Source organism: Rattus norvegicus, chromosome 4 (genome assembly GCF_036323735.1).
Source record: "Rattus norvegicus strain BN/NHsdMcwi chromosome 4, GRCr8, whole genome shotgun sequence".
NCBI classification, from domain to species: Eukaryota; Metazoa; Chordata; class Mammalia; order Rodentia; family Muridae; genus Rattus; species Rattus norvegicus.
The window spans coordinates 158,104,867-158,119,626 of record NC_086022.1 but is presented as its reverse complement, the minus strand read 5'-3'; the positions used below and the strand labels follow the sequence as shown (position 1 = coordinate 158,119,626).

The following is a 14,760-nucleotide window of genomic DNA, read 5'->3' as shown; positions in this document are numbered from 1 at the left end:
TAAACATAGTGCCTTGCTACAAGTGACTAGTGTGTACTGCCTACTTACTACAAACTGATTGTCTCATGATTTTAACCTGTACCAAGACTTCATTCATACATTAGAATTCAAATTGTGAAAGACTAGCAAAAAATTTCACTTGGTTTGAGTAAAATTGGCTCACAGTAAAGTGAATATGATCCTTTTTAAAAATAGCAGCTCCAGCTTAGAGAATACTATCTCTGCTTTCCTTTTCTAAAGAAAACATTTGGCTTAATTAGTAATGTTCAATTTTCCACAAAGATGGAAATGCTGCCTCAGAGGCTGCTGAAGCTTTATTTCACATATTGACTTATATAACTGGTTACATGAACATGTCTGAACTACCTCAGAGCTGAGCAAGATTTGCCTGTTTCCAATTGTCACCATTAGCTTGCTACACAAAATGTTTGAAAAGAAGGAAGCAATTGTCTAACTTCTTCTCTTCTATACCAAATTAGCCAAAATTTTTGTGTCAAAAGATACTAAATTTTACTTAGTGAAAGGCATTTCAGTGTTGTTTTCATATATCTAATAAAGAATGTTTATTATTTCTCATATTTTATAGTGCGAATGCATGTTCACATTTTCAAGTCAGCACTATAGCTACATTAGCAAGTTAGGCCTTATTTTTTCCATTCTTTATTTACTTAAGCCTAAAGTGTAATCCAGGATTGTCCTTAAACATCACTTAAACAACAGACAAAACAAAAATCACTGCGTGTTGGTGGCTGGGGCTGTTGCTTTTCATGACACGTTAGAGAGAATAAATGGGGAGATAATCTCTAAAATATTACAATACTTGATTACTTAATAATTTATCAAATGATCTCAGTAATTAGAGTGAAGAATATATGGTTGTAAAGGGTTCTGAGATCTCTGATACGTTGATGAAGGGGTCAAACTGCCAGATAAAATAGATGTAAGTACTGAGAACCACAGTACAATAGAATGTCAATATCACCATCCTGTGTATCTGCATTTTATTTAAATGACTTTAAATGTTCTTCTCTCTCTCTCTCTCTCTCTCTCTCACACACACACACACACACACACACACACACACACACACACACACATACACACACTATGGCAATGATGTTAAGTAATAGAAGTAAGTAATGTTTTAATCCTGTATTGGATAATTATTTCATGATGAATATATATGTATATTTCACAGTAAATGTGTGTGTATATATCAATCCAGACACTTCAATTTAAATATTTATATAATTTTACTTCTCAATTTCATGTCAATAAAACCAAAGGTATGTTTTAAAAAAACAGAAAGATTGATAGATCTAGGGAACATATCATACAATCACATAAGTAAATGAAATGTTGAGGAATTGGCAGAAAAGCTCCATGTATGCCATAAAAGGGACTCTGTATACAATCTGGCATGTAGAAAATTCTCAATGAAAGTTCATTTTATGACAGAGTAAGTGGGTGAATACACAAAGATACATGTGGGCCAGCATTCTCATATGCATAACCATTTGCTTCCCACTTCAATTCTGTGGCCATCTCTTCCATTAGTATAATTTCCCAGGTGTCCATGTAATAGTGAACAACAATGAAATCACATACCCATGGAGAACGTATGATTCATAACTGTATTTCCTTCATCTGACAAACTGACTGCTGTTTACCACTGCAAGGGATATCATTCCAGCCCCATCCAGAATTAAGATGATTTATTATAACACACTTTTCATCGTCACTGCTGGGCTCACCTTTGTGCCAGAATCTGAAAGAGAGTAAAGAACATCAGGGTGTTGCCTACAATAATGCTTGAAAAGAGGAAGCAAAAGGAAGCAAGCCTGAGGATGAGGTTGGAATTTTTTGAGGTCAAATTCAAGAATGTACACATCAAGTATTCCCCATCTCCATCATGTCCATCACCCATATCTCACATTTCCCTGGATAACAGGGCCCACAGCACTCAAAGTTCTTTTAGCATATTACTTAACTGTTCTCTCAGCACACATCACAGAGGCGATTTCTTCATCCCTATGCCTTGGTACCAGGAGACAGTCACCCCATTGCACTTATTTAGATGTTGAAACTGTCTTTCATTACTCTCATGTTTTAACAAAGCTTTTCCATTATACAAAAGGACTATGTTAGAGACAGGAGAACTAGTTGAAAACTCTAGATAATCTGTTTATTTCTGTCATCAAGAACAAATAGTTAAAATTCTAAAGTCCTAGTTGCCTTCTCTTAAAATTCAGAGCAATAATCTCACTATTGTTGGAGGACATTTGCTCACATTGTGGTCTCGAGATTATAAACTAGAAAAACCCATTTCCATTGCAGTGTGTCTCAGTCTTTAATCCAAGGTTGTTCTGTTTATTAAAATCAAGTTGTGGTGTAGCTCAGTCCTAGCACACATCTTTCATCTAAGAGCTTTCTCTAATTGGGATTAAATAAATTCAACCATAGAGAGGTAGAGGAAGAAACCAGTTAACAGTGAGTGAACATAAGAAAATACCATTGAAAGTAAGAGGAAGTCTGAACAATGGGTAAAGACATGTACAAAAAGTAAAGGAGAAACATGGAGTTTATAGGGTATTTACAACAGGATGGAAAAGGGGCTTTATTCTTCTCAGACATGGACTGAGTAGGAAGGTCAACTGGGTGCTTTATCTTCCTCTCTGAGATAGCATGATTTCATCTGAGCATCTGGCTCCTGAGTCTTCATTGGTAAAATCGAATATTTGGGATTTGTTTTAAAATACAACGCACTACATATTTTTCAAGTCATATATCAGAACAGAATATGACAACATACTAAGGTAGCAAGAGTTTTTAAATTACTACATCAATATAAAACACAATGACATCAGATTGAGTGCTTTTGAAATGTAAGAAGTAATCAGTAAAGATCTTGATGCCAATTTTTCTTATAAATATATAAATGAGGACAAGAGAGTTACATCAGATATTAAGACTGCTTGCTGCTTTTCCAAAAATCCCATATACAGTCACGAAACCCAGACACTTGTAGATGTCAAGAAATGCATGTTGACAGGAGCCTGTCTCCTGAGAGGGTCTCCTAGAGCTTGACAAATACAGAGGCAGGTGCTTGAAGCCAACCATTGAACTAAGAACAGGGTCCCTAATGGAGGAGATAGAGAAAGGACAGAAGGAGCTGAAGGGGTTTGCAACATCATAGGAAAAACAACAATATCAACTAGCCAGATGCCCCAGAGCTCCGAGGGACTAAACCACCAACCAAAAAGTACACATGAAGCGACCCATGGCTCTAGCCACATATGAAGCAGAGGATGGCCTTGTCAGGCATCAGTGGGAGGAATGGTCATTGTCCTGCCAAGGTTGGGTGCCCCAGTGTAGTGCAATGCCAGGGTGGGGAGACAGGAAGGAGTGGTTGGGGGAGCAACCTCATAAAAGCAGGAGGAGGGGGAGATGTGCGGGTGTTTCCGGAGGGGCAACCAAGAAGGGAATAACATTTGAAATGAAAATAAAGAAAATATCCAATAAAAGAAAGAAAACCAAAGAGTGCTTGCTGCTTCCCCAAAAAAAAAAAATTGAGGGTTCTGTTCCCAGAACTTACATTGTCCACATCCCACCACCTGTGCTACCCAGTTCCAGGAGATCAAACACCCTATTACACGCTCCACAGAAACCCAAACACACATAGTAGGCCCTCATAGAAATACAAATATATATGCATAAGTAAAAGTGAATTAAAGTATATTTTTAAGATATAAACTGAAAAAACATAAAACACGTATAGGTGTAAGGACCTTGATTTGATGCCTCGGCTTTTTATATTCTACATTCTTCAAACTAAATTTCCTCATCTCTACTGGGAATACCAATAGTGTGTGTCTCACAGGACTGCTGTGATGACTAAATGGGGGAGTAAAAATTACTCCAACTCTAGCACTTGCATCAGGAGGGAGCTATTTTAGTTTCATAACCAACAGATGGAACTGCCCAAATTCTCCTCATGCTACAGGACCCAGGAATTCTCTACATAACTCTAGACTCACGTGGCACTCGCATTGTATGGTGTCTGAGAAACCCATTGCCATTGTCGATGACCTGAATCCCAGAGCCCTATAAAATAAGCAGCATCACGGTTCAGGAACCCAGTGATGAAGTCCTAAGGGGAAACAAAGATACAGCTTTCAGCCTGGATTGAGTGATTCATTTTATGTTACAGAATTTCTTATAAGACCATTTAAAATTATTTCAATGATACAAAATTATAGGGGTCAATATGATGCACATATGCAAATACACAAATAATCAAATCCTTCTTCATCTATCTAGGCTCTTAAATACTTTTCAAATTTGATATTAATATCAATAATTGTACATTGTAGAGGTAGACTTGATATTTTGACTGATTTTTATTGGTCATAGAGAGATGAGAATACAAAGAATCAAGGAATAAAAGAGACTCTCACACCTCCCAAAAGTGCACCTCTTTGTGTATGTCTTCTCTCCCTCTTCAGAAGTATACTCCCTGACATCAGGAGTGCACTTCTCCCCCCCCACCCCCCGCCATTCCCAGCCCAAAAGAACACATCTCCTCCATATTATCAGGACACTGTTAAAGTCATGACTTATGTTTTAACAATTCTGGAAGCAATCACTGCCCATGATCATAATGAATTCTCATCTCAGATTTACTCCCCTCCTTTCTTCACCAACACCATTCTTGACAGTTTCGTATGAAAGAATTTGATACTTCTAATCTTTCTTCATGCATAACCTTAGATAATTAATTTCTAATGGCTGATTGTGGCCCTTCCAGTTTGGTAGTGTTTTCCTGTGGCCTTCTATGTAAGGCAGGTGATACTACAGGAGGCATTAGTGTGCAAAAATCACAAACTGGTTTTAAGGCAGAAGCATTTCATCTTTCCCTTCATCCTCAAGTGCTGCATTTCTGATGCCATGGTCCCTTGGGGTTTCATTCCACTGAAACAGGACCAAGATGTGGAAGGCAAAGGCTGAAGCCACCATCCCTCCCTATCTTCTGGAAAGCCTTCTGCCACAGCACCAACACCCAAGTCAACAAAACTCCCTCTTAGCAGAAACAGGAAGACAACATGCTGGGACCAGGTCCCAGTCTCTCCCAGCATGCACCTGTTCTTCCTTGCTATGGATCACTAGGAGATGAGCACCCATGCTGAAGCAGTTCTTCTCACTCTCGTTCCAAGATGCTTTTGAGTAAGTTGAAGTATGTTTGGTAACCCAGTAGCAGTGGGAACCAAATGGCTTCCAATTCTTTGGGCAACAGCTCCAGCTTTTTTCTTTGGGGGAAGAAGGAAATGCAAATACAATGTAATAAATTAATCCTAAAAACTGCTTGTATGCAGAGAACACATGAAAGCTGGGACTCCTACCTGCTACTAGATGCAGCAGGAGTCCCTTACCCTCACTGCCAAGATACACAAGTCTATCTCTAATGACAGGACCCTTTGTCTAACTGAGGTGCTGTCAGGAAAAGCTAGAAAAACAGAGTATAAAGGACATCCAGGCTCTGAGTATTTAAAGAAAACCATCTGGGTCTCACAAAATTATTACAAAGATTCTACAAATAAATGTAAAGTAGAATGTGAAAGGAAGGTAAAAATGTAATAAAAATCTAATGTTTTCGAATACAAGTCTTTGTAACTATATGTTTTTTCCATTTAATAATTGAAAAATATTTGAGAGGATAATCTTTTTTAAATGTAGTGGTTATAGTAAAATGGAGTTGACAGAGAAATCAGTTAACTGGAAAAACAAAATCCAAATTGAATTAAATAACAAAGGAAAAACAGATATAAAGAAGGAAAGAATGAAAGAAAGTAAATCTTCTGAAAGACAGTAAGCAAGGGTGCAGGCACATCTAACAGCAGAGGTAAGACCACCACTTCTGCCCCCAGGGACCCACGGAGAACACTCAGGATACATGAACCCAGGAACAGTATGGAAAAGAACCCTTCCTGTTTTGCCTGAAACTGGAGTTGACCCAGTTCCACAATTCTCTGTACCCAAATCTCACTGGGAGGAAGCCAGTCTCCAGGAGTGCTGAACACAGGTATACAAGAAACTCAAACCACTGTCAGAGACAGTAGGACAGGCTAACACTAGAGAAAGCCAGATGGTGAGAGGCAAGCACAGGAAAATAAGCAACAGAAACCAAGACTAAATGGCATCATCAGAGCCCAGTTCTTCCACCACAGCAAATACTGGTTATCCCAACACACCAGAAAAGCAAGATTTGGGTTTAAAATCACATCTCATGATGATGATAGAGGACTTTAAGAAGGACATAAATAATTCCCTTAGGGAAATACAGGACAACACAGGTAAAGTAGAAACCCTTAAAGAGGAAACACAAAAATCCCTTAAGAATTACAGGAAAACACATCCAAACATGTGAAGGAATTAAACAAAACCATCCAGGATCTAAAAATGGAAATAGAAACAATAAAGAAATTGCAGAGGGAGACAAACCTAGAGAGAGAAAACATAGGAAAGAGATCAAGAGTCATAGATGCAAGCATCAACAATAGAAATCAAGACATACAATAGAGAATCTCAGGGGCAGAAGATACAACAGAAAACATTGACACAGGGGTCAAAGAAAATGTAAAATGCAAAAAGCTCCTAACCCAAAATATCCAGGAAATCCAGGACACAATGAAGAGTTCAAACATAAAGATAACAGATATAGAAGAGAGTGAAGACTCGAAATTTAAAAGACCAGTAAATATATTCAACAAAATTATAGAAGAAAACATCCCTAACCTAAAGAAAGAGATGCCAATAAACATAAAAGAAACTTACAGAACTCCAAATAGATTGGACCAGAAAGGCATTCCTCCCATCACCAAATGCACAAGACAAAAATTTTTATAAGCATTAAGGAAAATAGGTCAAGTAGCGTATAAAGGCCAACCTATTAAACCAGACTACTCACTAGAGGCTATGAAAGCAAGAAGAGCATGAGCAGGTGTCACACAAACCCTAAGAGAATAAAAATGCCAGACCAGGCTACTATGTTGAAAAAAAACCCTAAATTAACATACATGGAGAAACCAAGATATCCCAAAACAAACTAAATTTAGACAATATCTTTCCACTAATATAATCCTACAAAGGATAATACATGGAAAACCCCAACACAAGGAGGGAAACTATACCCTAGAAAGAGCAAGAAAGTAATCTACTTGCAACAAAAACAAAAGAAGAGAGTCACACAAAAATAATTCCAACTCTAACAACAAAAATAACATAAAACAACAATCACTATTCCTTAATATTTCTTCACATCAATGGATGCAATTCCCCAATTTAAAAATAAAAAACATAGACTAACAGACTGGAATGTAAAGAGGACCCAGCATTTTGCTGCATGCAGGAAACAGACCTCAGTGACAAAGACAGACACTACCTCAGAGTAAAAGTCTGGAAAACAATTTTCCAAGCAAATGGTCTGAAGAAACAAACAGGAGTAGCCATTCTAACATTGAATAAAAATCAACTTTCAAGCAAAATTTATCAAAAAAAGATGAAGAAGGACACTTCATATTCATCAAAGGAAAAATCCACCAAGATGAACACTCAACCCTAAATATATATGCTCCAAATGCAAGGGCACCTATATTCATAAAAGAAACCTTATTAAGTTCAAAGCACTCATTGCATATGACACAATAATAGTGGGAGATTTCAACACCCCACTCTCATCAATGGACAGATCATGGAAACAGAAACTAAACAGAGACATAGAGAAATTAGCAGAAGGTTGGAACCAAATGAACTTAACAGATATTTATGGAACATTACATCCTAAAACAAAAGAATATACCTTTTTCTCAGCACCTCATGGTACCTTATCCAGAATTGACCATATAATCAGCCACAATATAGATAACAGATACAAGATTTAAATAACCCCATGTGGAAAGCCCTTGGTCCTGCCAAGACTGAACACCTAGTGAACGTGATTGTTGGGAGGAGGGTGGTAATGGGGGGAGGATGGGGAGGGGAAGTCCATATAGAAGTGGAGGGGGAAGGTTTTGGGGGATGTTGGCCTGAAAACCGGGAAGGAGAATAACAATTGAAATGTAAATAAGAAATACTCAAGTTAATAAAATTAAAAAAATAACCCCATGTGTCCTATAAGATCACCACTGACTGAGGCTAGCCTTCAATAGCAAACAAAAATGAATATCACATACACATGAAAGCTGAACAATGCTCTACTCAATGATAAATTGCTTAAGGAAGAAATAAAGAAAGAAATTAAGGATATTTTAAAATTTAATGAAAATGAAGAGACAACATACCAAAAATTATGGAACTCAATGAAAGCAGTGCTAAGAGGAAAACTCATACCTCTGAGTGCCTCCAAAAACACACAGAGGAGAGCATTCCTTAGCAGCTTGATGGCACACCTAAAAGCTCTAGACCAGAAAGAAGCAAATATGCCGAATAGGAGTAGAAGGCTTCAAAACTCAGAGCTGAAGTCAAATAAGTAGAAAAAGAACTATGGAAAGAATCAAGAAAACAAGGAGCTGGTTCTTTGAGAAAATCAACAAGATAGATAAACACTTAGCCAGACTAACCAAAGGGCACAGAAAGAGTATCCAAATTAAGAAAATCAGAAATGAAAATGGAGACATAACAACAGAATCTAAGGATATTCAGAAAATCATCAGATCCTACTACAAAAGCCTATATTCAACAAAACAGGAAAATCAGGATGGAATGAATAATTTCAAGACAGATACCAGGTATGAAAGTTAAATCAGGATCAGATAAACCATCTAAACTCTCCCATAACTCCTAAAGAAATAAAAGAAATTAATATAACTCCCCCAACCAAAAAAAGCTCAGGAACCAATGGATTTAGTTCAGAATTCTATCAGACCTTCATAGAAAACCCCATACCAATACTGTCCAAATTATTGCACAAAAGAGAAAGAGAAGGAGCACTACCCAATTCCTTCTATGGATCCACAAGTACACTTATACCTAACCACAGAAAGACCCAACAAAGAAAGAGAACTATAGAACAATTTCCCTATGACTATGAACACAAAGATACTCAACAAAATTCTCCCAAGCCAAATCCAAGAATACATCAAAATGATCATCCAGTATGATCAAGTAGGGTTCATTCCAGGGATGCAGGTTCATTATATGGAAATCCATCGGCATAATTCACTATGTAAACAAACTCAAAGAAAAAACTGCATAATCATCTCATTGGATGCTGAGAAAGCATTTGACAAAATTCAACACCCCTTCATGATAAAACTACTAGAAAGATCAGGAATTCAAGGCCTGTACCAAAGCATAGAAAAAGCAATATACAGAAAACCAGTAGTTAACATCAAACTAAATGAAGAGAAACATGAAACAGTCCCACTAAAATCAGGGACTAGAGAAGAATGCCCACTCTCTCCCTATTTATTCAATATAGTACTCGAAGTCCTAGCCAGAGTAATCAGACAACAAAAGGAGGTCAACCGGATGCAAATGGGAAAGGAAGAAGTCAAAATATCACTATTTGCAGATGGTATGATAGTATACTTAAGGGACCACAAATGTTTCACCAGAGAAATACTATGCCTGATAAACAGCTTCAGCAAAGTGACTGGGTATAAAATTAACTCAAATAAACCAGTAGCCTTCTTCTACTCAAAAGATAAACAGGCTGTGAAAGAAATGAGGGGAATGACATCTTTCACAATAGTCAAAAATAACACAAAATTCCTCGGTTTGACTCTAACCAACCAAGTGAAAGATCTGTATGACAAGAACTTCTAGTCTCTGAAGAAAGAAATTGAAGATCTCAGATGGAAAGATCTCCCAAGCTTAAAAATTGGCAGGATTGATATAGTAAAAATGCCATATTGCCAAAAGTAATATACAGATTCAATGCAATAGCCATCAAAATTCCAACTCAACTCTTCATGGAATTAGAAAGAGCAATTTCCAAATTCATTTGAAATAACAAAAAACCCAAGATAGCAAAAACTATCCTCAACAATAAAAGGACTTCTGGGGGAATCACTATCCCTGAACTCAAGCAGTATTACAGAGCAATAGTGGTAAAAACTGCATGGTATTGGTACAGAGACAGATAGATAGACCAGTGGAATAGAATTGAAGAACCAGAAATGAACCCACACACCTATGTTCACTTGATTTTTGACAAAGAAACCAAAACCATCCAATGGAAAAAAGATAGCATTTTCAGCAAATGGTGCTGGTTCAACTGGAGGTCAGCATGTAGAAGAATGCAGATCGATCCATGCTTATCACCCTGTACAAAGCTTAAGTCCAAGTGGATCAAGGACCTCCACATCAAACCAGATACACTCAAACAAACAGAAGAAAAAGTGGGGAAGCAACTCGACCACATGGGCACTGGAGAAAATTTCCTGAACAAAACACCAATGGCTTATGCTCTAAGATCAAGAATTGACAAATGGGACCTCATTTGTCTGCAAACTTCTGCAAAAAAACTGCAAAGCTTCTGTAAGGCAAAGGACACTGTCATTAGGACACAACAGCAACCAACAGATTGGGAAAACATCTTTAACAATACGACATCTGATAGAGGGCCAATATCCAATATATACAAAGAACTCAAGAAGTTAGACTCCAGAGAACCAAATAACCCTATTTTAAAAAGTGCTACCGAGTTGAACAAAGAATTCTCAGCTGAGGAATATCGAATGGCTGAGAAGTATCTAAAGAAATGTTCAACACCCTTAGTCATCAGGGAAATGCAGTTCAAAACAACCTGAGATTCTACCTCACACCAGTCAGAATGGCTAAGATAAAAAACTCAGGAGATATGAAAAAAAAAAAAGAAAAAGTACATCACTTGGAGCTGGGGGTAGGGCAAGCTTTTTTTTCCAAGGGCCCAAGCCATGCCCAGAGACTTTCTCTCCTGCTGCTGCCTGTAGACCTCTCAACTTCCCCAGCACCATGTCTACCTGAATGCTGCCATGCTCCTCACCACAACAGTGGGCCAGCCCCAATTAAATGCTTTCCATTATAAAAGTTGCCATGGTCAAGGTGTCTCTTCACAGAAATATAACACTGACAAAGACAGACTGCAATTTTAGGGTCATTCATTTTTTCACAAACATAGGCATGTCTAGGCAACAAATCTACAGTAAGGATTAATGATTATGTTATACCTGAGCAAAAACACTTGTAAAAATAAGCAATCCTTTGAAAAAAGAAATAGCAACCATAACCCGCTAAACAGTCATGTAAAATACTTATTTCTGCTGATGACATTTTTGCTTCTAGCATTTTAGATTAGTACTTTTCATCTGGAGCAAATACATGGTACTCACTAGCCAACAAAAAAAAGAAAAAGAAAAAGGCATTTTCTTGATTCCAATTGCATTGATTGAAAATATTTCAGGGTCCAATTACAAATCGTAGGTTCAGGAGAATATAAACAAATAACCTGAATTAAACTAAATGTCAAAAGTTTTAATGAAAAGTTGCTTAATCATAGACTTTTGGTGGAATTCAGTACTCTAGTTTCTGTGTCAATCTTTAGCCTCCAAAATTAGTATATTCCCATCTATATGCATGAGTTTATAGTATTAATGTGATAATTGTTATGTATGTATTCAGACAAGATGAATGGATTGTGTCATGGTGTTTAGACTCTCTTGTAAACTTGACAGTAGCAATACTTGATAGAGTGTTTGATTTCTTATCATTTCACTTTTTTTTCTTTTTGATTCTTAAATATTGGAAATAGTGTAGAATTATTACAAAAATCTATAGGAAAGATAAACTATTTTGCAGCAAACTAAGTAATTTTATTCTTTTCCCTCAAATAGTACATATACAATTATTTTAGATAGCTTAATGCAAATCTTTGTTGTTAATTTATAATATTGCCAATGAAGATGGTTATTCTATAAAGTGTATTTATAAATTTGTGTTGCAAATCAGAGAACTTTGTCATTGAAAGAACAATGAACATCAAAAACAATGTCCATAAGATTAAATAAACAAGGATCTATTCTTCAAAAAAAAAAAAACTCAGGAGATAGCCCATGCTGGCAAGGATATGGAGAAAGAGGAACACTTGTTCATTTTTGGTGGGATTGCAAACTGGTACAGCCAGAACATGACAAATACAGAGGTGAATGCTGGCAGCAAGCTATCGAACTGAGAACGGGGTCCCCGTTGGAAGAATTAGAGAAATGACTGAAGGAGCTGAAGGGTCTTCCAACCCCATAAGAACAACAGTACCACCCAACCAGAACTCCCAGGGGCTAAACTACTACCCAAAGACTACACATGGACAGACTCATGGCTCCAGTTGCATACGCAGCAGAAGATGGCCTTGTTGGGTAGCAATGGGAGGAGAAGCTTTTGGTCCTGCCAAGACTGGAATCTCCAGTGGAGGCGAATGTAAGGGTGGGGAGGCGGGAAGGTGTGTGGTTGGGGAGGGGGAACACCCTTATAGAAGAAGGTAAGGAGGACGGGATGGGAGCTTATGTCTGGGAAACTGGGAAAGGGGATAACATTTGAAATGTCAATAAAAATATTTGGAAAAAAAGGAAAGACAAATATAGTACATACTATACACTTATAAGTTAATTGAAGTTAATTGAAAGATTATCTTACTACAATCTACAAACCCAAAAGACTAAATATCAAGGGGGACCATATGAATCTCCTTGGTAATGGCAAATATAATAGATCTTATGGATAGACTGAGGGGCAGGTGCAGATTGGAACAGAAAAAATGAAGTTCGGGGTGGGAGAGATGATTGTGGGATTTGGGGAAGCTATGTGGAAACCTAGTACAGTGGAGACTCCCTGTAATATATAAAGGTAACCCTAATAAAGACTCCTAGTAATGGGTGATGTAGATCCTGAGCTGACTATCTTCTGTAACCAGGCTCCCAACAGCAAGATAGGGACCTCAACCCAGCCACAAAATCTTTGACCTAAAATTTGTCCTGCCTACAAGATGTTGTGAGGCAATAGTGACACAGAACTTGTAGGAGTAGCCAACCAATGGCTGTTCCTACTTGATGTCCAAGCCACAAGAAGGAGGCCATGTCCAACACTTCCTGGATGACCAGGAACTAAAGACTGAATAGCCCAGACACCTAGGATAGAAGCAAACACAACTGGAAAAAAGTCAAATTAAATGATTCCCAATGATTTTCTGCTATACTCATAGATCTTTGCCTAGCCCAACTGTCATCAGAAAGCTTTCATCCATCAACTGCTGAAAACAGATGCAAAGGCCCACAGCCATACAGAAACAGAACTTGGAGAATGAAGAAGAAAGTGAAGAAGGATTGTAGGCTCCAGAAGGGTCAAGGATTCCAGAAGAACATGGCCCATAGAATAAATTAAGCAAAGGGCTTACAGAGACTGAATCAGCAATCACAGAACTTACACAGACTTGTACTAGGTCCTCTACAGGCATGTTATGTCTATCTATCTTGGTGTTCTTGTGGGACTCCTAACAGTAGAGTTGTCTCTGAAACTTTGCCTGCTATTAAGACCATTTTCCTCCTCCTGGATTACTTTGCTCAGCCTTGACAGGAGGTTTGGTGCCTAGTCTTATTGTACCTCATTATACCAGGTTCTATGGATGAAGGCCCTGGGAGGCCTCTTCTTTTTTTGTAGGGAAAGAGAGCAGAGGTGGATCTGTGGGAGAACTGGAGGTAGGAGGGTTTGATTAGGAAGAGTGTATGGAGGGATACAAGCCATTGCAGTGTAATGTAGGAAATAAGAATCAATAAGAAAGGAAAAATGGGAGGGAGGGGGACAGAGGGAAGGAACAATGGAGGAAGAGAGAAAGGGAGACATATGAAACTATTACACTCTACAGGCGCAATCAAATGCTTAGGTACATTATTACTTCTTACCTTCCATGAGCAAAACATTTTTTATGCAGTTCAATTCTTTGTGAGTTATACCTTTTATAGCTTTTTTTTCTTCAAGAAATTGAGAGTACTTCTGAAAATAAACTGTAAGAAAACAGAACCAAAACCACTCATTTGCATGATAGAAGTATGCCTTTCTATTTTCTACTATGGTACATAAGTAGATCTATGACATCCAGATTACTAAGTAGACAGAGCCTGACTATGGTTCCCATCACACTACAATCAATGGAATCCTCGGCCTCCTATTTTGAAACCATGGATACTTTCAGAACTCACAGAAGCACAAGTGATTTAAAAGGCAGGATGGGTCAATTATCAAGACTGTAAAGAGAGTGAGCCATACCCTTGAATGGTGAATGTAAAATGAAAATGCTAATTCTTCAAGGAAATGAAACAGAGATAGATATGCATGTTTAAGACTATAAAGAACCTTCGCTTTGGGAGGAAAAGAAGATAAGTAATTCTGAGTAGTTATAGCTTATTTTAGAGTGTGAAATAAGGAGAGAGAAAAAAATGTGTCTACAGAGCATTGCTTTCTTCCCTAAACTCTTCTTTTTGACAGACTCACTCCTCCATGCACCACACTCTTGCTCACTCGGAATAAAACCAACTAGCCTCTCCCTCTACAACTGAATTTCTCCACTATCCTGCCTGTGTCTTTGTCTTCATTATGCCATCACTTTTGCTTCCTCCATTTCTCCAATACCAGTTTTGAAGTGGGTCATCAGTGATATACCTAGGCACTCATTAGCCATCTTGTTATTGTACTTGAAACTAGTTTTCTTCCCTCTTAGGTCTTGAGACATTGCTC

The 14,760-nt window shown here is 37.8% G+C and overlaps 1 protein-coding gene across 7 annotated transcripts in view; it reads right to left on the bottom strand.

Annotated features, from left to right (window-relative positions):
• The window catches only part of Clec4a (C-type lectin domain family 4, member A), a 93,767-nt gene that overhangs the window by 278 nt on the left and 78,729 nt on the right, over positions 1 to 14,760 (bottom strand). For 2 of the 7 annotated variants that reach the window (XM_017592740.2, XM_063286437.1), the window contains exons 3-6: positions 13,929 to 14,030; positions 5,140 to 5,306; positions 4,038 to 4,150; positions 1,609 to 1,768 (exon numbers count right to left, since the gene is read on the bottom strand). In XM_017592740.2, the coding sequence (XP_017448229.1) occupies positions 1,627 to 1,768; positions 4,038 to 4,150; positions 5,140 to 5,306; positions 13,929 to 14,030 (524 nt within the window). In that variant the 3' untranslated portion in view covers positions 1,609 to 1,626. 7 annotated transcript variants of the gene reach the window in all.